Consider the following 24,745-nt stretch of genomic DNA (forward strand, 5'->3'; position numbering starts at 1 on the left):
AGAACTTCCTTTGGCTGAGATTTGTGAACTTGCAGCTCATACATTACTTTGCTATCACATGTAGACAACAACCATGATTAAATAAAGTAATGTAAAGCAATTCTTGAAAAGGTCCCGGGAGTATAATTTGTGAGTTCTGCTCTGTGGGACAATTTCCTGTGGGTCATTTCACATGCCAGAAATCCAAAAGCAGAAACAGAAGATTCTTTTTTTGGGTGGTAACTGTTGATATCTCAGTAGCAGCAGTACCTTGAACAGGAGATTACACAAAGCTGCTTTATAGTCAGGAGAGTATTGTTTACTCTGTAGGGTTGCCAAATCCAATTCAAGAAATATCTGGGGACTTTGGGGTTGGAGCCAGGAGACTTTGGGGGTGGAGCCAGGAGCAAGGTTGTGACAAGCATAGTTGAACTCCAAAGAGAGTTCTGTCCATCACATTTAAAGGGACTGCGGCACCTTTTAAATGCCTTCCCTCCATTGGAAATAATGAAGGATAGGGGTACCTTTTTTGGGACTCATAGCATTGGACCCTCTGGTCCAATCCTTTTGAAACTTGGAGGGTATTTTGGGGAGTGGTACTGGCTGCTATACTGAAAATGTGGTGCTTCTACATTAAAACACAGCCCCCCCCCCAAGCCCCAGATATCCACAGATCAATTCTCCATTATATCCCTTGAGAATTGGTCTCCATAGTGAGTGCCCAGCAGACATTCCCCCCCCCCCCCGGCTTTCTGAGGACCCTGAAGCAGGGGGGACCCCTCCAAATCTGGAGATCCCCTTCCCCCACTTGGGGATTTGCAATCCTGACTGGCAGTGACTCTCCCAGGCCCGAGACAGAGGTCTTTTGCATTCCCCACTATCTTATTCTTTAGCTGGAGATGCCAGGGAATGAAATTTTGACCTCCTGCATGTGAACCAGATGTTCTTCTACTGAACCACAGCCTCTCCATCTTACTCCTTCAGTATTATCTGCAATCTTGCAGGTGCTGATGTTGTGGGTACTTTTTAATGGGGGAATCAAATCCTCAGCTAGACTCAAGAACTTTTGCCTTTCTGCAGACTTCACTTTGTAAAAAAGACCATAGCATTACGTTGGAGAAACCACAGTGACACCTTGGCCCACTCAAGATAAAAGAGAGAGCTCTTCTGTTTTCTCTGAAGAATCAAATGGTATTTTGTAAACTAATGCAAGCACTGATTTTTAAAACAATAATATTTTTTCATTATGGAAGCATGGACAGAGATATGGTAAAAAGAACTTTTCCCTGTTTTAGGCATAAGTGGTAGATTGCTAATGAGAGGCTCCCAAGGTGGGGTATTGGTCTGGAATGCTGTTTGGCGGCTTGTATACCTGGTTGAGCATGATGTAGACAGTCAGGAAGAACAGTTGTCTGCACAGTCAAGTAGAAGAGCTCAGCCCAGGAGGAAAAGAACAAAGCTGCCATTGGATCGCCCTTTGCAATTGCCAGCTGAGAATTCAACGTGAAGGTGGAAGCTGGGCAAGCGTTTATTGCACAGCCTGTTTCAGATAAGCACCATTAGCCCTGTTCCCTTAATGGGGATTCCGGGCTGTCAGCACAAAGTACTTCTCCAATATCTGGAGAAAAAAATCGATTGCAAATCACAGATTCTATTCCCTTGCTGCCTCCCTTTCTGGAAGGAAAATGTATAGCCTAGTTTCCCTCAATGGCTTCTTCTAAACACAGTCAAGAACAGTGATAAAAGGGGAAATAGAAAAGAAGAAAAGGGATTAAGGCAATGATCTTAAATTTGCAAAGGATCGGCTGTTGGTTACACGATCAATTAGAAAGAAGTATATTTGCAGTAAGAGTTATGAGCCTGTTGCCAGTGGCCAAACCATGAGCCTGTGGAGCCATGAGAAAAAGAGCATACGGGACAGTCACCAGTGCTCTGCTGGCCTCTTGAAAATGTGCCAAGTTGTCTTAGCATTTAAGATACTCAGGTGTTGAGAGGCCTAAGGAAGAGATTGCTAGAATATTACGCTGTTGCAGTGATGTCACTTCTGGGTCACATCCAGTGTTCCCTCTAAGCTGAGTTACTGTGAGCTAGCTCACAGTTTTTTAAGCTTCCAGCTCACACATTTTTGTTTTAACTCAGGAAAAATGGCCCCAGAGCAAACTAATTTATGCAGTAGTCCATAACTTTAATGCCAGTAGCTCACAAAGTGGAATTTTTGCTCACAAGAGTCCACAAAGAGGAAGAATTGGTCAGAAGCAGTGTCCTCGCAGCAAGGACGAATCACGTAATTGCCCACCCACCTTCTGCCTCCTGCCATGTGTGGCAACTCTTAGAGCAAGTGAATATATGTATTCAGGTTATAGAAGCTGTCTTTTCTTGGCATATACCAGATAAACTTGATTCAGAATTTGAATTCCTTTTATCTTTAAGCGCATTAAGTCGCTTCGAAAATACGCTGATCTGGTTTCGTATCTTAGTTGAACACTAGCTCTATAATGCTGGTATACCAGTCACGTTTAAAGTTCTTCTCTGGAAATGTGGAATGAGGCAGCTGTGCTGCGATTTTGCCATTTGGTCACAGAGCTAAAAGCTATCAAAGCTAAATTTAAAAAGCAATAGGAGTATTGGAAGAATGTGAAACGTTCCAGACAGGCTAAAAATGTCATATTTTAAACATCCTATTCTGTACCAAGAGGAAACAAAGACGTTTAGTAGAACTTTATTGAAAGGACCTTTTATTCAAAAGTGTCTGGCCATAAAATATTATTGGTCTGAAAAAATGATTAATTCTGCATTGACGCCGCCATACAGTTTGCCAAAACTTTGTCATTGTTGAATATTGTCTGTTTCCAAAGTTTTTCCAAGAGCTGATTCCCAGCAAGGGAAGTTTAGGTTTGGCTGCTGTGATCTGAACCACTCGAAACATTCTGTCCCATAAATTTTTCGCTTGCAGCTGATTACCTCCTTTTAATTACAATTTGTGGAACTCCCTGCTGCTGAAAATAATGGTGGACAAATTAAACTAATATAATGGGTCCATCCTCAACCAACATGGCCAGTTCCAGCTTTTGGGGTGATGCCAGGCAGAGTGTGGCCAGGACCACTACTACCCCACCTCCATCAAGCCCCCAGCTCAGGCCTCCTTTCCTGCTCACAACTCACCCATGTGCCCCCATCTGCCTGTGTGTTATTCCCCTGCCTTCTTGTGAATGGCCCTTCTGCCAGCAATCACAGTTGCCTCTATGCTTCCCCAAGTGGTGCTGAGCAGCATGTGATGTGAGGAGGACATGAAGCAGAGCACTTGTGAGTAGGTGAAGGAAAAGCCTGCAGTTCCGGCTGGCTTGGCATCAGGGGGTGTGGCCTAATATGCAAATGAGTTCCTGCTGGACTGTTTCTTTAAAAAGTCCTGTTGGGTCTCTGGTTTTAAAAGCATAAGAAGAGCCCTGCTGAGTCAGACCAGTGGTCCATCTAGTATAGTAAGCTGTTTTACACAGCAGCTAATCAGTTGAACATATGAAACTGCCTTATACTGAAGCAAACCTTTGATCCATTGAAGTCAGTATTGTCTACTCAGATTACTAGCATTGGTTCTCCAGGGTCATAGGTAGAAGTCTTTCATATCACTTAGTGCCTGATCTTTTAACTGGAGATACCAGGGATTGAACCTGGGAACTTTTGGTTTCCAAGCAGATGCTCTACCACTGAGCCATAGCCCCTACTCTGGAGGGCCAGCTAACCAGTAGGTTTTGCTTCAATCCATGCTCCAATCCCCATTTCCATAAAAGTTGCCACTGAAGGGCCTGAGCCAAATGACTCATGTGGTGCTGGTGGACCTTCTGGAATTTGATTCTGCTTGTTCCAGGCCACCAGCTACCCTCCAGTACCATCAAAAACTTTCCTATAAGTTAATTAGCCAGTCCACTGCGTGGTAACAGGAAGTATTCGGTTGTTTACTCTGTAGGGTTTATTTTGTTCTGTTTTGTCTTCTCTCCTAGGAACTAGCTAAGAGGACACCCACTAAGCACCCGGATTACCAAGCTGTCCAGAATGCATTACAAGCAATGAAGACAGTTTGTACCAACATCAATGAGACCAAGAGGCAGATGGAAAAACTGGAAGCTCTTGAGCAGCTGCAGTCTCACATTGAAGGATGGGAGGTATGGATGGTGGTACGTGGTCCAATAGGGTTCCTTCTAAAGTTGCAAACCTGTCAGTGACAAATTTCCAGGCAGTACAATCGTAAACAGAGTTACACTCTTCTAGATCTACTGAAGTCTGTTTAGGATTGCCCTGTAATAGATTTTCTTTGAACACAGTGGGCTAGCTTCTGAGTGGACTTTTGTAGGATTGTACAGTACATCTATCTGTCTGTCCTTCTTGGAAACTGTGTACTTCCTCTTGGATTGCTGATGTTACAGAATGACTACCATCCATTCCCTCCATATGGCAATCTGAAATAGAACTACACTATTCTGTGTGCATTAAAGCTGATGGGCTTAGGTTGTAGTTCTACTTAGGACTGTAGTATTACTGTATAAAGTTTGTGAACTATTAGACTGCAAGATTTCAAAAAAGTCACCAGGGCCTTTTAAAAGGGAGGGGGGTTTTTTACAAAAAAAAAAAACACCGTAAAAAACTTCTGAATTTTCATGCCAGTTATGCACCAACAGATGCAATTCGTTCATTTATTCAGTATTAAAAATTCAGGAGGGGGGAATCAAAATTAATTATCAACTTAACATGACAAATACACATTCCATTTCAGTGCCCGTTTCATATTCATTATATCAGGTTGTAAAGTGAGCATGAAAACTAGTTTGTAATAGGAATGGTTCAGTCTACCATTCCTAAATATAGTCTGTATATAACAAACGACATGGGTTCTTGGGAATCTTTGAGACTGGCTTCGCTTCAGCGTTCCCTCTAAGCTGCAGTCTTGTGAACAAAAATTCTACTTTGTGAGCTACTGGTATTAAAGTTGTGAGCTACTGCATAAATTAACATGCTCTGGGGTCATCCTTCCTGAGGTAAGACAAAAATGTGTGAGCTGGAGGCTAAAAATCTGTGAGCTAGCTCACACTAACTCAGCTTAGAGAGAACACTGCTTCCCTTATGTGGGATTTGAATGCAAAAAACAGCTGTAGGGAATCTACAGGGGATGGCTAGGCTTACCTGTCCTCCATCTGTACCATTTCACCCATCTGTACTCCCATAGCTTCTTGGGTGACTTTGTACTAGTTATGCTCTCACAAGCTAACTTGACTCACAGGACCATTTTGAGGGAGGAAAAACATGACAGGAAGATATTTATTTAAAACGTTTTTTATGCTATCTGCCCAGGAACCTCCCCGAGGCAGCTTACAAAGTGAAAATAATAAAAACAAAACATCAAAAGACATTAATTGAAAAAACAGTATTAACAAAGCCCTATTCCAGCATTAAAAAACAGACCACTGACAGCTGAACATAAGTTTCCAGGCTAAAATTGGCTTAAAACCAGGGCTTTTTTGGAGCAGGAGTGCAGTTCCAGCTGGCTTGGCATCATATGCAAATGAGTTCCTGCTGGGCTTTTTCTGCAAAAACGTCCTGCTTAGAACATCAGCCCCTTAGCTAAAAACCTTGGTGAAAAAGCACTTATAGACCTAGCGTCTAACAGAAAGAAAGCAGTGTAGATACCAGGCAAACCTTAAGAGGAAGGGTGTTCCACAAGGAAGGTGCCACTGCTGAAAAAGTCCTGTCTCTGCTTGCCACACGCCTCACTTCTGAAGGTTGGGGCACAGAGAGCAGGGCTTGTGAGGCAGAACTTAACTGGCAGACAGGACAGTAAGGGAGGAGGGGGTCCTTCAAGTACCCTAGGCCCAAGCAATAGAGAGAAGAGTTAACTCCCCATTCCTCAGGGCTACACCTCCAATCCTTCATGCCCAGAATGGAATACAGTCCTCATTCTCTGCAGTTTTGGAGATCTGTGTCTGTCTCTCACACACATTTTCCCCCATGGTTCTTTTTGTTTGTTTGTTTGTTTTTGTTTTGCACAGTTTTTCATCTCTAACTGTGACAGATCTGGAAAGTGGCATAAATGCATAAACTGGTGTAGTGCAGTGTGTGTGTGTGTGTGTATATATATATATATATAGGTAAAAGGCATAAATGCATAAAATGGTGTAGTGCAGTGTGTGTGTATGTAGGTAGGTAAAAGGTAGTCCCCTATGTATGCACCAGTTGTTTCCGATTCTGGTGTCACGTCGCATCATCAGGTTTTCATGGCAAACTTTTTTATGGGGTGGTTTGCCATTGCCTTCCTCAGTCATCTGCACTTTACCCCTAGCAAGCTGGATACTCATTTTACTGACCTTGGAAAGATGGAAGACTGAGTCAACCTTGAGCCACCTACCTGAACCCAGCTTCCATCAGGATTGAACTCAGGTCATGAGCAGAGCTTGGATTGCAATACTGTAGCTTACCGCTCTGCTCCACGGGCTGCATTCTCTCTCTCTCTAATACACACACACACACAGACAGACTCTATACATCTTTTGTATAATTGCACCCCCCCCCCGCCTTACATTACTGGTGATATTCCAAATGGGTGACTCATGCCTTTATAAGATAGAAATGTCTTGATAAAAGAAGGGAATTGTTTGAGCCTCTTTGAAATAATGAACAGAATGAAAACTGGACAGTTTTAAAGCTTTGTTTTGTGGAAGCATAGCAATAGTTCATAAAAGAGATGGAGTTTTAAAAACAAGTAATTCTTTATTTTTCTAAATTTTAAATGATAAACTTCCAGTTTACTACCTGCTGCATTTTTAAATGGCAGTCATGAAAATAATGTTAATTAAAATGGGGTGGGGGGAGGTTGAGGATGCCTCTTAATGATGCAATGTCAGCAAGAAATCATAAAGGTTCAGTACTTTCACCCATGTGATAGACAATGTTCGCCATTGAGGGGGAGTGTTTTATGTTGTGAAAGCAGCAAAATAAGTTAAGGTTTGATAAGGAAGTACATATTGCATATGTTTTAATTATCCTCCAGTTTTCCCCATGGTTCTTCTTTTTGTTTGTGTTGGTTTTGGGTTTTTTGCACAGTTTTAAAATTTCCAGAAGTCTTTCATCTCTAACTGTGACAGGTCTTGAAAGTGGCATTAAATACCTAAACTGGTGAAGTGCAGTAGAAAAAGAGTTGGTAACAAACAAGAAAATGTTCTAAAAGCTTTAGGCAGGGTCCCCCAATGTTTTTGATCCTTTAGGCACATTTGGAATTCTGACATGGCATGATGGGCGCAGCAACAAAATAGCTGCCACAAAATGATGGCCACAGCTTAACTTCAGTAACACAGTGCAGTAACACAGTGTGGTGGCAGCTGCTGACAAAGCAACATAAAAAAAAAAAATCTGCACAGCCATTCAGATCTCCAGTAGTCAATCTGAAGCTTTGTTGGGCAAAAGTCTACCTGGCCCATCCACTTCTTACACTTGGCAGGCATCAGAAAGGGTGTCAGCAGGCATCATGGCATCCATGGTCACCACCCTGGTGATCCCTAGTTTAAGGCTTCCACAGACAGGGTTCTTGTGAATAAGGTGCAATCTAAACATTATATTATACAAAAGGAACTTCAGCGTTGTAGGCTGTGGATTCAACTGTGACCTTCGTTTTATTATGTGAAGTTATGCTTTCTTGTAATAATAAACAGGGGACATTCCCAGCGCTGTTGTTTGGAGACGCCTTAGCTTATTGTTACTCTATCAAGGCTTTTTCTTTGAGATGAGAACAGATATGATCTGTGGGCTGCTTTGGGTAGTTAGTTACTTTTATAGTTACTTTTACGACTTCTTTCTGAGTTATAGAGGTTTGTTGGCATGCTGGGCAGTCTTAATCCTTCTTCTGCTTTAGAGACTGAAAGGCAAAAGTATGTCACTTAGAGGAGGGCAGGGAGCTGTTCCTCTTGGCAGCAGAGGATGGGACTCACAACAATAGTTTTAAATTATGGGTGAAAAAGTAGCGGCTGGATGTTAGGTTTTTTTTTAAAAAAACAGCAAGAGTAGTTCAGCAGTGGAATCCGTTGCTTAGGGATTTGATGAGTTCCTTCTCACTGGCAGTCTGTTTAAGCTGCGGCTGGACAAACAGTTGTCAGGGATGCTTTAGGCAGATTCTGCATTGAGTAGGGGGTTGGATGATGGCTTGCATGGCCATTCCCAACTCTATGATTTGATAAGTCTAAATGCCCAGAATAAACAAAAGAACCATCTCTTTTCCAATTTATAGAATTGTCCCTTGTCAGATCACATGGAGATTTATTTTTATTCATCACAATTATCTAATGCCAGGCTAGGAGGAAAAGGAAATAATAGATAACCGTTGTGATAGATGCTGTTTAATAGATTCTCCAGATTTTGATAGATATGGGAGTTTGACATCTGTAGATTAGTAGGCGGAAATGCAGACTTCAGAGTGACAGTACACTTTCATTCTGCTATCTGGAACTATGGTTGTTAAATGACTTCACTGACATATGGGTGTCGGGAGAGCAATGGGACTGACAGTTAAATGATCCAGGCTGATGGTTGCCAGCTGAGAATTCTTCTGCTGAAGCCATCTTTCAGGAGGTCATGTAAACTTCCTCATGTTCAGGCTATTGGGCGTGCTCCATGACTGCCACTGTTGTTTTGTTTTAGGCTTGCTCATTTTTCCCCTTTCAAGATGTTCTTGGCATCTGACCGGAACCATGTGAGCAGTCCTGAGCCCCAGCTGCATGTGTGTTTTTGGATAGTAAGTTCAGCAAACAAAGCTCAGATATAATGTTCAGTATAGCAAAAGTCCAGACAAAGCTGAAAAACCAGTCAGGGCTTGTTATGTCTTGGAGTTTGAGGGGGCAATTGGGAGCTCTGGGGCCCCAGTGGCTACTTTGTGAGCACATCTTTGGTGTGGTTTGGGGATCATGTTCTATTAAAACAAGCATGGGCTTTTAAAAAGGATTTAAATGTTCTAAAACAAAAAGGCTGGAAATGGAAACATTTTGTTTTACACACACACAAAGCGCTACTGAATTTTTGTTTTACTGGTCTATTACTTATAAAGTTGAAAAAGAGGGAGCCAACATTTTCTACTGTTAAAGAGAATCCCCAAATATACTTCCAAGATTTCTGTAGGTCAATGTTGTTTTGATTTTTTTAAAACTAGTAGTTGACCTGGGACTAGAAGCTGGCCTTGGACCATTTAAATGGGACTGGTGGTATATAAATTTAATAAACATTAACATTAACTGTACTGCTTTACAGTGCAGCCCAAACAGTGTTACACCCTTCTAGGCCCATTAAAGTCAGTGGATTTAGGAGACTATAACTCTGCTTAGGATGTTGCTGTTCATTTCCAAGAAGCAAGGTGCAAAAATAGGGAGACATCTGAGTTGCTCCTCTCATTTGGTTGTTGTGGCTGTTCAGGTAGTCTTCTCCTATATCCTTCATTGCTTTTTCAACAAATTCCTCTATTCTTTTTTGCTTCCATAAAAGATGATTGGAAGTTAGGTCAAACACCTGCCCACTTGATTGGCTGATGGATTTGGGGTTGCTTTTTTCTCCCTGCATGGTTATTTCATATTTTGTAGGTGCTTTTTCTTCAAACACTTTTCAAAGTCAACTAATATGAAATGATACTCCATAAAGGTGAGGGACAGGCTATATTTACTTCTCAGGCATGAATAACCAGCACGAATCCTTTGGATAATGTTAAGGGGTGAGGGTTTTTTTGCACTGAATAGGCCACAACTGCAGGATCTAGAAGGGTCAGGGAATGCTGTGATTTTACAGTAGAATACAGTAGATTGTACAGTAGATTGCACAGTAGAATCTGGAGTACAGTAGAATACCGCTAACACAAGTCTAGATTACTACAAGGTGCAGGCGTCTTTGCATATTGTTTTACCCATTCTAATAACCAACAATAAGTTAATAACAAAGGGTTGGATTCTATGAATCTATTCCTTTAATGGAGGTTCTTTTCTCTAGACCAAAGAACCTTCCACTGGCAGAAAAGCCACCTGAAACTGGCGGAAGGCTCCTTATGCCAGTAGAAAGAGCCACCATTAGTGAAAGGGGTCTGCTGGATCCAACCCCATGACTGCACTCCAGCACTTAATAAAGTCATACATATCTCAATAAAATCGGTGAATTATACCTAACTTCTTTAGGATCATACATCCCTTTCCCCAACCCCTGGTCTCAGCAGTTATTCAGCAGCATATTTAATCAGAGGAGTCATAGCTTTTTTCCCCTCAGTTCTTTTATTGCTTGGATGTCACACAATATTTCTCCTGTTACAACCATAATAACCACCTCTCCCTTTGGAACACCTTCTGTTAAAGACTGCACTTTCAAATTTACTTTTTTGCCTCATGAAAACAGCAAAAGAAAAAGATCCAAAAGCAAAGGGTTTTCTTTGCTTTAGAAGATTAAGGTACTTTGTTGATGCCACATAATTTTATTTATTTATTAATTCAGTTGCATTATTTATCATCTACTGTGATGACCCCTCACTCAAGTCCCTCCCTCAGGCAAGATTTTCCCCTCCATTTTTCTCTCCTTTTCTGAGCAACCCTATTCATCCATTTTCTTCTTCTATGAAGAACTATGGCTATCCTACCCTGTCACAGTATGCAGTTTTGGTGCGGGCGCAGCCCAGGAACTTGAAGGAAAGAGTCAAGATCTTCCTTTAATTTAAAGCACTGAAATGGCACTTGAGGCTTTTTAAAGTTCAAAAACAACTATTTTATTCAATGTACAGGGGAAAGGTCAGGCGAAATCAGGGTTAAAATTTCTGTGGTAAATCAATATAGGCACAGACTACAGTTCATGTATTTCAAGCAGTTGAGAGTTTCTTAAGCATTTCACAATAACTTAGAATTTTTAAAATGAGAGGCTTTTGTTTCCTTGGAGCAACTTGCCACTCAAGGCTTTCTGACTCTGTAAGGAATTAACTCTTCACAGTCCATTACCTGTTTACACAAAATTTATAAGATTTTAAAGTGCAATCTGTCACATCTACCTTTCTGTCTGACACTCAGAAGTGTAAATTGATTCACGCAGTGGAATGAGATATCCAGTAGGCTATGTAATGGGACTAGGATTGCTGAAATCTGAAACAAAGCATACTTAGACATAACGTTAAACAAGGCAGAAAATGGAATTACAGAAGTATAAAACAATGTAGTGACAGCAAGATAATACATACACCCAACAGATTATACCTACTGCATGCCATATCATAGTCCATATTCCTGTTACCTTTATAAAAATCACCTTCTGGAACTATTGTTATAATACAACCCTATTGCCTTTATAAAAATGCCTTTCTAAATAATGAATCATTGATGAGAAGCTTAGAGGTTTTTCCCCTCTCTGATATTATCTGAGAACCATGTCTGAGTTTCTGTCATCAAGTATGCATGCACCTGCAAATATTAATGCAAAACACAATGCAGACGAAATAATTTCTAAAGCAAATGTATATTCTAGCCAACATAGGTATTATAGTCCCATTGCAAAAACAGGAAATGTGATAACTAATTTAAGTGCTTCATGTCAGTCTGCCCAAAGTCCATTGCAGTGTTGTCTTCTAATGGATGTTTTTGTGGTGTAATTGTAAACACAAAGCAGATGATTCTGTTTTTCCATTAACAAACTGGTCTAGTAAAAGTAATCATCTCAACCTACACAATGAGTCCCCTACTGCTGTTAATACCAAGCCCATCTTTTTGATGGTTTCTACCAGCACATAAGGGGAAGAGATTGGATGGAATGTCCCCTCTGCACACTTTCAATGAATCATTTGGTTTCTCTTGTGAAAAAGTAAACTACCCTCACCAACTTTCTATATTCCTAGCTATCATAGCAGTCCATGCAGTGTCTTCTGTTCCAACTTTTGTGGAAGATTTCAGCAGAATTATTGTACCCAAATTAAGAAAAGAAATGGCTTGTTTTAAAAAGGATTGAGGTCAATAGTTTAGGTACCTAAGAGGGAAATGACAATTTGCTTCTTGATCATTGTTTTATCTAGTTTGCCTGATTCCTTAGGTCAGCTTGTTGTGCAGACCAAGTCATGTGGGTGTGTCATCAGATACCACCATAATCATATATGTGGCTGCGCTCTCTCCCTCCCTCCCCCTCCCTCCACACTTGTATGTGTACAATAAGAAAAGTGGTGACCAAGGCTGGAATGCCACAGCCTTTAAGAGTGTCAGAGCATAGTGTGAGTGGGGCAATGAGAGGGGAAACAGGAAATTTGATGGGGAATGTGCTGAAGCATAGGATCATGGCACAGGTAACATTCTGAAGCATAGATCCATGCCACAGGTAACAGTTATTTCTAGCCAGTAGGTTTAAAAGATGCAAGCGTTTAGAATTCATTAATCCTTTTCTTTCCAACTGATTAATTGCTTACCTGATTGCATTTAAATAACTCTTGTATATTACAAACAACACAATACTGTCCTTTTTGGAATAATGATGGAAGGATGAGATCTTCAATTTCAGTAAAAATGTCAACTTCCTCTTCGTTTTCTTATATTTCTATCCTGCTTCTAGGCCCCAAGTAGGGTTTCCTGCTCTGGTTTGGGAAATTCCTGGAGAACTGGGTATGTGTGTGGAGCCTTTGGGGAGGGGAGAGTCTTCAGTAGGCTATTATGCCATAGTCTCCATCCTTCAAGGCTGCCATTTGAGGGGGGTGGGGACAGATCAGCTTAGTCAGGACATGAGTTGTAATTTGGGGAGGTCTCCAAGCCCCACCAGGAGGCTGGCAACTCTAGTCCCAGGACACCTGATATTTTTAATATTTTGTTTTCCACTCCATGTTACTTTTATGCAACGGAACCAAAACAGTCTAAAACAAGTTAATAAGTGAATAATTAATCCCTTCTTTATATAAGCATTTATGAAAAACTTTCAAAGACTCATAGTGCATCACATGCATTATTATGATACAATCATTACAACAGCTCTGAAGGAGTATGCCGGTATTATCCTGGTATGAGTTCACTGCTTATGAGAGCCGGTTCCAGCACTAAAGCTGCAATCCTAAGGACCCTTTCTTGGGAGCAAACTCCATTAATAGCAAAATACTTATTTCTGAGTAGATCTGCTTAGGCTAGCTCCTCCTGTTACTGTGATTTCATCTTAAAGAGGAGAATGAACAACTGGGTGAAAAATAATTGAAGTTGTGAAGATATATGCAAGTTGAACTTCTTGCAGACCCACTTCATAGTCATTGTGTTGGTCATGTTGGCTATTGAGAAGAAGCTGTGTGCTCATAATTAGGTAGGCCATCCTACTGGAGAATTTCTATAGCATGGTGAGAGAGCTACTATAGCGTAGTGTGCTGGCAGAGTATAAATATTTTAATAAATAAACAGTGTAGTGTCTATAGGGCTGAACTGTGAAGCAAGAAGTCCCCAGTTTATTTCTTACTTTTGCCATGAACTCAGTAGATGACACTAGATTATTTGCAGCATTGGCCTGCCCCTCTGTATCATGGAGTAAATACTATTTGAACTATCTTGAAAGGCTGCTGTAAAGATTACACAGATAATGTATGCGGAATTCACCGAATATGCTAAAATGCTATCTGTATAAATGCTTCTGGTTGTATTTGGAAAGTTGTCTCCTGCCCCAGCTGTTCCCCTTACATTGCAAGTATTAAACTTCTGTTGTGTGTTCAGTGAAAATGGAAAGTTATTTTGCTGACAGTGTGTGTTTCACAACTGTCAATCACTTTTCTTTTTTTCCCATCAGTAGGTCACATTATCTAATCCACTTCTTAGTCTGGTTTGCATAGTACGTGTGCACGTGTGTGTATATACCACATACATAGGTGAGTAGCCATGTTGGTTTGAAGCAGTAGAACAAAGTAGCACCTTTAAGACCAACAAAGTTTATACCTAGATTATACTGAGAATTAACAAAAGAGTGCCACTGGACTAAAATTTAGTTTTTTAATCTATCTTTTTAAAATAAAACACCTATTAAAGGAGGAACACTTTTTAATATTGTCTGTCTGTCTGTCATCATCGTCACCTTGTTTAGTAATATGGTTATGATCTAATAAACACACACAAACACTCTGAGTTCCTTCCAATCTGCCAGTGAAACTATATATATATATATAGTTTAGTAAAAAGATTATAGCAGAGACTAGGCAGTATACCAATAAAACAGGGCCATTAAAAAAGCCAAAGCCATTAAAAGCAAACCATTAAGAACAAGGCATAAAACAACATCGAGAAGCCTAAATGATATTGATAAAACTATCCTCAGACCAGAAGCAAACCATAAAGTTACTAAAAAATATAAAACCCCTTAATTAAAAACCTGAAACATTGTTACCAGATCATTTATTTATTTTCAGTTTTTCTTCCTGATGGGGATTCAAAGCAGATTATCACATCATTCTCCCATCTCTCAGAACAGCCCCCTGAAGTAAATTAAGATGAGCGATTGTGATGGGCCCATGGTCATACAGGGAGCTCCCAAAGCATATTTATTTTTTATTTATTTTAGTAAATTTCTATTCAGCCCATTCCCCGTAGGGCTCAGTGCGGAGTACAACATAACGAGGATTCTAACTGGGTTCTCCCAGGTGCTTGACCACCACTCTTACCACTGTGCCACACCAGCTCTCTGTCTGGAGGATTATCTGAATGTTTCTGTCCTTAGAAGTTATGCTAAATGTTCAGCCAAAAAAGTCCTGGTTCTTCTTTGCTCAGAGTGTATAAATAGGGCATAGAAGTCTGTGTACCAATTCTGTATATACATATATTCTCAAGGCAGCCTACAGAACAAAATAATACAACTACTCACTTGTTTATTAGTTCAGTTCAGTACCTTTATTGGCACACACACTTGTCTACTACAGATTATTGCATTTAAAATGCTTTTACCCTGCCTTTTTCTGTGAGCAGACTCAAGGAGCTTGTCACCCTTGGCCACTGTTACTTTATGGCAGCTCCCCACCACCACCATTTTGTTCATAATGACATTTTATTTTTCAACATTTGTAGTTCTATCAAGAAAATCACTTGCTGCAATAGACTTGCCAATCCCCAGGTCCCAGCGGGGGTTCTTCCGCTTTCCAAGACTCCTTCCCGCCCCCAGTCAGCTGGCCGGCGGGGGAAAGTCCCACCCCCACAGCCACCATGTGACTTTCCACCTCCGGAGGCTTCAGTCTCCGATTGAAAGGCTTCCTCTTGGGATGGTGTGTCTGTGTTACTTTGAAGAAGTTGGCAGCAACTCATGAGTAGAGAGGCCACTCCCTCGCTTCAGAGTCACCAGAAATGGGGGGGAGGGGGGGGAGGGAAACGTCTGCTGAGCACTTCATTATTCCCTATATGGAGATCGATTCTCATAGAGTATAATGGGGAATTGATCTGGAGGTATCGGGGGGCTCTGGGGGAGCTGTTTTTTGAGGTAGAGGTACCAAATTTTCAGTATAGTATTTAGTGCCTCTCCCCAAAGTACCCCCCAAGTTTCAAAATGAGTGGCCCAGGGGGTCCAATTCTGTGAGCCCCAAAAGAAGGTACCCCTATCCTTCATTATTTCCTATGGAAGGAAGACATTTTTAAAAAGTGTGCTGTCCCTTTAAATGTGATGGCCAGAACTCCCTTGGAGTTCAATTATGCTTGTCACACCCTTGTTCCTGGCTCCACCCCCAATGTCTCCTGGCTCCACCCCCAAAGTCTCCTGGCTCCACCCCCGAAGTCCCCAGATATTTCTTGAATTGGACTTGGCAACTCTATGCTTCAAGCTTAGAGCTCAGTGATGGCTGTGAGCAAACAGCTCTCTCCCAAAGAAGGCCCGCTTGGCATCATCTTTACTGATTTTACTGCACTAAGCATCTTTTTATTTCCCAGAACTTTTGATTGGAGGGATGGTGGCTCAGTGTTACTACTTACTTACTTAGTAAGAATTGGCTTCATGTGTTACTACTTACTTACTTAGTAAGAATTGGCTTCATGTGTTGATTTTGCTCCTTAGTTAGAGTATATCAGTTTTTGCATTTCTTTATTGTTCAGCTCTTCTTTTGTTTATCTTAGTGCAGGGAATTTGTTTATATTTGATGGGTTGAATCTTGTTTTCTAGTCATGGAAAGTCACTTTCAATACTGGCAGAAGGGGATAATTTTGCACGTGATTCCCCTTTTCCGCTTCAACCCTCATTTCATACCCAGTGGATTCCTAGGGGTCTCTGACCTAGTCAGCATTTACGGGTAGGTGGTCTGCAGCAGAAGTGTGTGTGTGTGAAAGTCTCATTCCACGACTTTCACACATGACCCTTTGGATCCAGCCCTGTTTTCATACAGAGTGGTATATTTATGCTACTTTGTTATCAGGAAAAGAGGTTTACGATGTTTTAAAAATAAATAACATTCACATAATGGTTGCTGTGATATGGTATGATTTAAAGGAATATAACTTTTCATGGTGTATTTCTCCTGCTTCATTTAATTATTTGCATATCTTAATACCTTACTATTATTACTTCTATTTTTTGTTTTATGCAACAGCCATAACTCTGAGATGAAATTTAACCCCCAGATCTGCTGCAATAAATTTCTTAAAACTACGGAGAATGTTTAGTTCTGAGGTCAGTAATAAGCAATACACAAAGAGGGCAGGTGTTTGCAGGGAGAAGGGGCAGAAGTCATCGGATTTATTGTAAGGCTTTCACCTTGTAATCAAAGTAAGGTGATGAGCATAAACATCAGCACTTTGTGGAAATTCTTGATTGCAACTTCAATTAGAGGGGAAGATCTGAGCAAACTGTTGTTTTGTGCTCTAGGGATCCAACCTGACAGATATCTGCACCCAACTCCTGCTCCAGGGTACCTTGTTAAAAATCTCAGCAGGAAACATCCAGGAGAGGACGTTTTTTCTGTTCGATAACCTTCTGGTATACTGCAAGCGGAAATCCAGGTGAGTCCCCCCCCCCCCCTTCCTCTGTGTCACTTTGGGGATGCTTACCATCTTTCCTGGCTGGGATGATCATTGCAAATTGCATGCTCCTCATTTTGTTTATCATTACAGCACAATAATTCAAGCCCTGTTTCAAAAGCAGTGGTGTTATATCTAGTTCATGCATAACCAATTAGAAAGTAGTAACCTTGCTGTGGAGGATGTTATAGTAAATATGTAGGAAATACCTGTACTGGTGCCCTTCCTCCCCTGCCTCCACCATCTAAAAGGCTGAGTGATGCTTGCTACAGCTCACTAGAGAGACAGCACAGAAAGGTGGCTCTATTAAAACTCTTTAGTCCCAATCTAAAGCTCTCGTTGGCTTCTCTGTTAATAATATCCACACCATACAGGAGCAGGGATTCTTGAACTGTGGCTTAATGGGGAGGAGAAAAAAATTCTTTGACTTCCTTTTAGTGTAACTAAAGAAATATAAAAGAGGGATCATGCTAGTAGTAGTAATCAGTTGCACTCCAAACACTTTGAGTAACTGAGTTTGCGGGGGTTGGGGGGTTGGGTATATGTGTGTGTTATGATAGCTATGGAGGAGGAGGGACCTTAAAGAAGAGGATGCTCCTTGAAAGCCAGTGTGGTGTAGTGATTAAACCATTGGGCTAGCAGCCAGGAGACCCAGGTCCAAATCGCCACTCATCATGAAGCTCACTGGATAATCTCAAACCAGTCTTTTTCTCTCTTTCTGTCTCTCGCTCTCTCTCAACCTAACTTACCTTGCGAGGACAATATTGAGGAGAGAGAATCTTGTGTGCTACCCTGAGATTTTGGAGGAAGGGTGGGGTAAAAATGGCCACAAAGCTCTATAGCATACTTACATTTCCTGGGAATAAGATTTCAAGGAAGCCTATGAAAAAATACAGTTTCCCTTTGGTCTCCCTGCATTATCTCTTGCCCTTTTTTTCCTGTCTGATTTGACAGGGGTGAGGACTGAACCAACTTTGTTACATGGGTAAGGAAGAGGCTGCCTGAAACAGTATATTCTGATATACCTTTACTGTGTACCATGAGATATTTCTGCCTCAGGCGCCCAAATGTGAGGGAGAAGAGAAGCTCTAATTTTCCCGCACCTGCGGAGGGAGATGCACTTCCCACTGTGAGGCCCGTGACTGTGGAGGATGCTGTTATACAGCACCACTGACTGTACTCTGCAGTGGTGCTAGAATGACAGGAGATGATGAGTTGTAGAACAGAAATGATGCATCCAGGCCCTGCGCTCAGCATTAGTCTCTCAGCTGCAAACCTTCCCAGAACAGGTGGTTCAGGCAGGAGCAATTGGAGGCTGGGCATACTGGGAAGAGTAATTTGGAGGCTTTTTCAAGCTTGATGTGAGAGAATGCATGGGGATTCCTGAGAATACCTCAGATAAAGCAAGTGACTGTGGAAAAAAAGGAAGGATGTAGCCATTCACAGTACTGAGGAGGCAAGAAGAGTGGGTCATTTAGCCATCTGCAGGCTGTAATTCTTCCTAGCTTTTCCTGTCTCCCCCCCATATGTACTTTCCTTATGTTTTGAGAAGATGAGGGGATATTGAGTTATATTCATCAGTTTATTACCTGGAAACAATTTGGAAAGTTGTGTTACTGGCAAATTACTCAGTCAACTTCCATATTTCTTTATTTTTTCATTTTCCAAATTCAACCTTTTTAAAATGCCAGAGTTTTTTTTTGTCATCCCCCCTCCCTCCTAGATTTTTTCATCCTACATCCCATTCTGTTTTCATTTCCCCCCCTTTTTACAAATCAGTATTGAACCTTTTCTAGCTTTCTTCATTCTTCTCTTGTCTTTTCTCCGATCTCTCTCCCCTCCCTCTTTGATGCTTTCTGGTTCCATTTGTAGTTGGGATTAATACAACCCCTCCCTTTGTGCAGTTTTCCGGGAACACCAAGTTTTAGGAAACAAAATGTTCTACTGCCTTTCAAGAGAGTATGCTTGTTTGTACAGAGCAGGCATTAGGGAGCCCATTTTCTGTAGTTTGACTTGGATTCAGATAAGGCAGCTCTGACACTTTGCGTTCCCCAAAGGATCTGTGTTTATATTTCCTTAATAACCACAGCAAGAACTGTCCAAATCACCGGGATCTGATTTTTATTAAAAAACCAGAGGGTTCAAATAAATCTGAAGCATATTACCTCATATTTAAAGATATATTTAGACGCAGCAGCCAAGCCGCTATACTTTTGGAGGGTTCTTCTGTCTGCCTGCTATTTAAAGCTTTGTCCAGAATGGAACAGAATAACTACCCACTTGTGGAAGCTGGCCAGCTGCAGGTCTCAACAAGTGACATGCTAATGGAATGCAGCACTGGGAAGCTGTTTTACGTTGTTAATAGGATGCAGCTTTTCCCTACAGCCAGAGGAACACTTAGGATTGCACTCAGGTGGATTTTAAAACTTCTTACAACACTGAATCTACTTATGTTGTCTATTCATGTTTTCACTCCAAAGCCTCTTCCATTGTAATAGTGTGGAAACTCTATTGTGTGATCCCATGGAGCTATGTTATGTGTGTTAATACCAGAACCATGTGGTTTGGGCCAGTCACATGGGTCTTTCTTGTTCTGTCATCACCTGATTCATGTGGTCGGTGTTGGGGGTTGATAAGACCTGTGTGATTGCCCTTGTCCTTGCATTTCCAGTATTCACAGCTATAGCTCTGCCATATTTAGCATGACCCTGGGAAAGCAGAGGCTAAAATGGACACTCCAGGCAGGGACTTGAAAGTCATTAACATATGAACATAATATGAACATATGAAGCTGCCTTATACTGAATCAGACCTTTGGTCCATCAAAGTCAGTATTGTCTTCTCAGACCGGCAGCGGCTCTCCAGGGTCTCGAGCTGAGGTTTTTCACACCTATTTGCCTGGACCCTTTTTTTGGAGATGCCGGGGATTGAACCTGGGACCTTCTGCTTCCCAAGCAGATGCTCTACCACTGAGCCACCGTCCCTCCCCTAAAAGCAGGCTGCTATGATTTGGGTCAGAACTTGTGGGTTCTGAACCAAAACTGAGGCACAAAGGCTATGAAAATGCAATCCAGACATTTGTGGTTTTATTGATTTGCACATGTTTTGCTTTTTAGAGTAGGTCACAGTATCAAGTAAATTTGGACTTGTGGATCACCATACCAAAAAGGACGGGAGCCACTGGTTTATATGGCTCAGAGCTGACTAACAGCAGGCATACCAGTGGCTTCATTCCCATGGCTTCGGGTTCACATTCTTGAGCACAAGATTTTGTGGCTGTGAAATCATGGTTAACTACACCCTGTTATATCCTTCAAGACAGGACTCACTGGAAAAACCAATAATGCTGGAAAAGTAGAAAGCAGCAGGAAAAGAGGAAGACCCAGCATGAAAGAGATTGACTCAATAAAGGAAGCCACTCCCTTCAGTTTGCAAGATAGCATGTTTTGGAGGTCATTAATGCATATAGACACCATAAGTTAGAAGCAACTTGACAGCTCAAAACATATACAGACACACACACCATTTAAGAAATGTACACCATACTGAGAAGAGGGTATGTTGTTTTGCTTTTTCAAAAACGTGTTTTTATTGGTACACATATGCTGGCTAGGGGTAACTCAGTTGAAGTTCCAGCATCCACTGTAGTGCTTTGTGGCCATGATTACTAGATGTGCAAGTAGGCTGTAACATGCAGAATCAGGACCCAAGTATGTGTTGGATAATTTTGAGCAGAGAACAAAAAGCAGGGGTTGCACTTCTTCCCCGCCATCAAATTAAAGAGAGAGCTGCAGAGAAACCAAGCAGCCCAGCAAGGATGTACATCAGGCGATACTTCTTGACAGTCTTAAGTCTTCCAGGCTAGGCTTGCTTGCTGGTTTTAGCAAATAGGAGGTTTTGCTCTGGCCTCACCTTACTGACTGCTGGTTTTAGCAAATAGGAGGTTTTGCCCAGCTTCCCCTTGACCTGGCTCTCCAAAACAACCAGCTCTAACCTGAAATTGTGCCTAAAATCATGTTTTGCTTTGTTCTTTTAGCAGAGGCAGCTGGGCTTACTATTTTAACTGAGTCCCATTGCACAGTGCAGGATAAGTTCACTTTAACCAGGCTGAAGATAATTTTTCTTGGGTCAGCTCAGGATCCCCTGAAAAAGAGATCTAAGGATTCTGTGTTTCCATGATAACCATAGGGGCAAACTGGTCATTTAACTTACAGGGAAATTTCCTGATGGGACACTGCCCTAGTGGGGGATGCTGGGGGCCAAGGGCCCATAATTCAGGCACTTCATGGGTAATCAGTGTCAGTTCACCATTGTTGCTGTTTTGGGGAATAAGGATGAGCCAGCATCCATTGTTTGTGCCACTGAGTCTGACCCCTGACGTGTTGACCAGTAGGGGCTGCTCAGTTGGGATTGTTCCAGGGCCATTTTCATGTCCCAGAGAATAGAGACAAGGAGCAACTGTTCCTGTGATCCCCCATTATATGTCCTTTTATAAAATGTCTTTGTAGAAATGGACTGGAGATTCATTGGCTGGAATAGGCTTAGGGAAGCCTCATTGCAAAAGTATGGATTGCAATACATTTTGTGCTATCACAGCTCCTCATCAGGGAAAGGTAACTTTTTAAAGGTCTTTCTTTTATATTTTAAAGAAGAATTGCATAGCTTCTTCAAGACAGTTGTTTCTACTCAGCCACATCTTTTATTTGGTGTCCTAACAAGGATTCTTGCTTATATTGTGGAGGAGTGCTTGTTTTTTGACATGAAAGCCCAGTGAAACTCAGTGGGACGATAATAATTATAGTTTTCTAGAAGGGTAAAAAAGTGGCTTCCCTGGATCAGCCTATCCCACTTCACTGCATATGTATGCAAGTACACAATTTTGTTCAAAGGAACCAAAAATAAATCTCCAGAAAGAGAATTAGTTTTGTCTGTTGCAGCATACCGTCATTTTTTCCTGATCATGAACCTGGCATACAGGGCAGGTTATCATTTTGTTATGAGTTCTATGGCATTATGCTCTGCAGACATCTTGGCCAGTTTGGTGTAGTGGTTAAGTATGCGGATTCTTATCTGGGAGAACCGGGTTTAATTCCCCACTCCTCCACTTGCAGCTGCTGGAATGGCCTTGGGTCAGCCATAGCTCTCGCAGGAGTTGGCCTTGAAAGGACAGCTGCTGTGAGAGCCCTCTCAGCCGCACCCACCTCACAGGGTGTCTGTTGTGGGGGGGAGAAAATATAGAAGATTGTAAGCCGCTTCAAGTCTCTGATTCAGAGAAAAAGACAGGGTATAAATCTGCAGTCGTCTTTGTCGTCATCGTCTTCTTCATTGCTCTTAAAGTCTGCTTTTGATACTGAATGATTTAGATAGCGTAAGTAAACTTGTGCACAGGAGGTTTACTTTTATTTATTAAAATATTTCTGTCTCACCTTTACTGTGGTTACACCCGCAAGGTGGCTAACAAACCAAATTAAAAGATTGTGTGATAGTTAAAAATTGCAAATCTGAATTTTAAATTTTATGCTGAATTTTATGCTGCTTAGGGAATTCAGCATTCAGATGACATTCAGAGCAATATAAAGCAAACAATCAGAATTTCTATCTTAGAATTTCAGCTCTTCTAAAAGAGCACAGATTTAGCCTGGAGCCTGAATGTCATTGGAGATAGAGCGAAGCAAGCTTCCCTGGGAAAGGAGTTCCATAATTTTGGTGCCTTTGGTTGAAAAGGCCCTGTCTCTTGTGACCACCTAGTAGAGTTCAGATGGTGAGGCCAAATGGAAAGACTTTAGTGTACATTACTTATTTTATTTACTTGCTTCATTTGTACCATGCCTTTCTACCCAGTGGGGACCCAAGGTGGCTAAGAGTTACATTCACTCTTATGTGGTGGTTCATCACAACATGTTCATCACAACATGTTGTTGACATACCTGTCTGGGCTGCCAGTTTTGTGTTTGCTGATGAGACGCAAATGGGACAGTGCAGACAGCTAGCATTACAAGCTAAGTGGCAGCAGTTAATGGCCAGTGGTAGGTATCAGCAAGTCTCTTGTTATACCAGAAGACCTGGCAACCGTACATATGCAGTAAAACATGGCATATGCATGTGCACTGTATATAGATGTAACCTGTAGCTTATGTATTTTAATTACCAGTTTTAATTACTTTAATTTTTTTTGCTGTATTTACTGTTTTTTCCTGCCTTGGGTCATGACTATTTGGAGAAGGCAGGATATAGAAATATTCTAAATACACTGCTCACTTTATTCCACATTGTGCCTCCTTTGGATCTAAATGGACTTAAGTTGCAGGGTTCAGAAATGAGACAGAGAACATGCACATTTTTGTGAGCACTGGAAGACTGACCTTAGAATCACCGTGCTGCAAAGAAGTTCAGAGGGAGGCTAGGAAAGGAAGCTGTTGAGGGCCCATTAGCAAAGATAATAGAATGTCCTTGCCTCTGATTGAATTAATCATTGCTCTGCATTCATCTGTGCTCTTGACTCCAACTACATTAGGATTCTCATGATTCTGATCACAGAACACACTGTAATAAAAGTCATTATGCAGATCATGAGAAGGAGGGCTGGAAGGGTTACATCTGTCCTCATGGCCCTTTCTTACATGTTCAGTGAAATGCTGTTTGCCACTTTGGGGTCAGGCAACAATTTGTCTCCAGGCTAGTTTTGCCAGGGATCCTGGAGGTTTTTTATTGGCCATCTTCTGTGCGTGGAGCAGGTGTCACTGGGAATGTATGGGAAGGAGATCCCTGTGAATTTCCTGCATCGTGCAGGAGGTTGAGCTAGATGACTCTGGAGATCCCTTCCAACTCTATGAAAGAATGTTTCTCCCTATGTGTCCCTGTGCCCCAGCTATGGATTACAGACTCTTACTCTAAAGTCTTCAAAGTAGTCACTTAACCTCCATTCTTGTTCTGTATGTTGGATTTAAATTATAGGAGCCTGGAAATTCTATGTTATAAAGGAGCCAGGCAGTATCCTTGGGAGAATCATTCTGTTGTAACTGATTTCCATCTCAAAGGAGCTGGGAGAGACCCTGAGGTCACAACAGCTTAGGAAGCAAAACACTCACATACTTGCTCAGAACTGTCAACATGGCAAGGTTTCTGTTGACATGTGGCCCAACAGGGGCTGCATGCTTAATGAGGGAATCGATGCATTTGTAATTAAACAGTTGCCTCTCCACAAAGAGCTAAATATAGCTTCCTTTGGCATGCCAATTGTCCCTCTCGTCAGCTAGATTTAAAAGAAGATGTATGGCACCAGCTACTTGCCTTTATTTTGAGGTTGCGTTGGTGACATTATTAATTAATTAGCTCTAGCTTTGGACTGATTTTTAAAAAGAAAAAAAAACATTTTATGTGTTCAGTAATAAGGGCTCACTTGTTACCAAATCAAGTTAACCTTCAGACAGGATTTCTCAGAATGGTAAAGGCCATAAAATTAAAGCACTAAAATGTATGCGCATGTCTTTTAAAATATATTTTAAAGAGTTGTTATTATTATTAGTGGTAGTGGTGGTAGTGGTGGTGGTGGTATTTTTAAGCCGGAAGGGTAGATCTTAGTAACACTTAGCATCAATGAGACCGATGGTTTTTTTCCTCTTCAAGGACCCAGCACTTGGGGCGGGGGGGGGGGGGGAAACCTTCCCCAAATAGAGTTGCCAGTCTGCAGGTGGGGGAGGAGCTCTCCCAGGATTACAGTGGATTCCCAGACTACATACTAAATTTATTATTTATTTATTCAAAACATTAATTCTTCTCCTGGAGAAAAGGGC

The 24,745-nt window shown here is 41.5% G+C and overlaps 1 protein-coding gene across 3 annotated transcripts in view; it reads left to right on the forward strand.

Moving 5' to 3' along the window:
• The window catches only part of PREX1 (phosphatidylinositol-3,4,5-trisphosphate dependent Rac exchange factor 1), a 346,981-nt gene that overhangs the window by 181,671 nt on the left and 140,565 nt on the right, over window positions 1–24,745 (forward strand). For 2 of the 3 annotated variants that reach the window (XM_060230830.1, XM_060230833.1), the window contains exons 6-7: window positions 3,975–4,148; window positions 16,801–16,934. In XM_060230830.1, the coding sequence (XP_060086813.1) occupies window positions 3,975–4,148; window positions 16,801–16,934 (308 nt within the window). The remainder of the gene's footprint in view (window positions 1–3,974; window positions 4,149–16,800; window positions 16,935–24,745) is intronic. The other variant, XM_060230832.1, reaches the window with a different exon arrangement.

Source organism: Heteronotia binoei, chromosome 2 (assembly GCF_032191835.1).
Source record: "Heteronotia binoei isolate CCM8104 ecotype False Entrance Well chromosome 2, APGP_CSIRO_Hbin_v1, whole genome shotgun sequence".
NCBI lineage: Eukaryota > Metazoa > Chordata > Lepidosauria > Squamata > Gekkonidae > Heteronotia > Heteronotia binoei.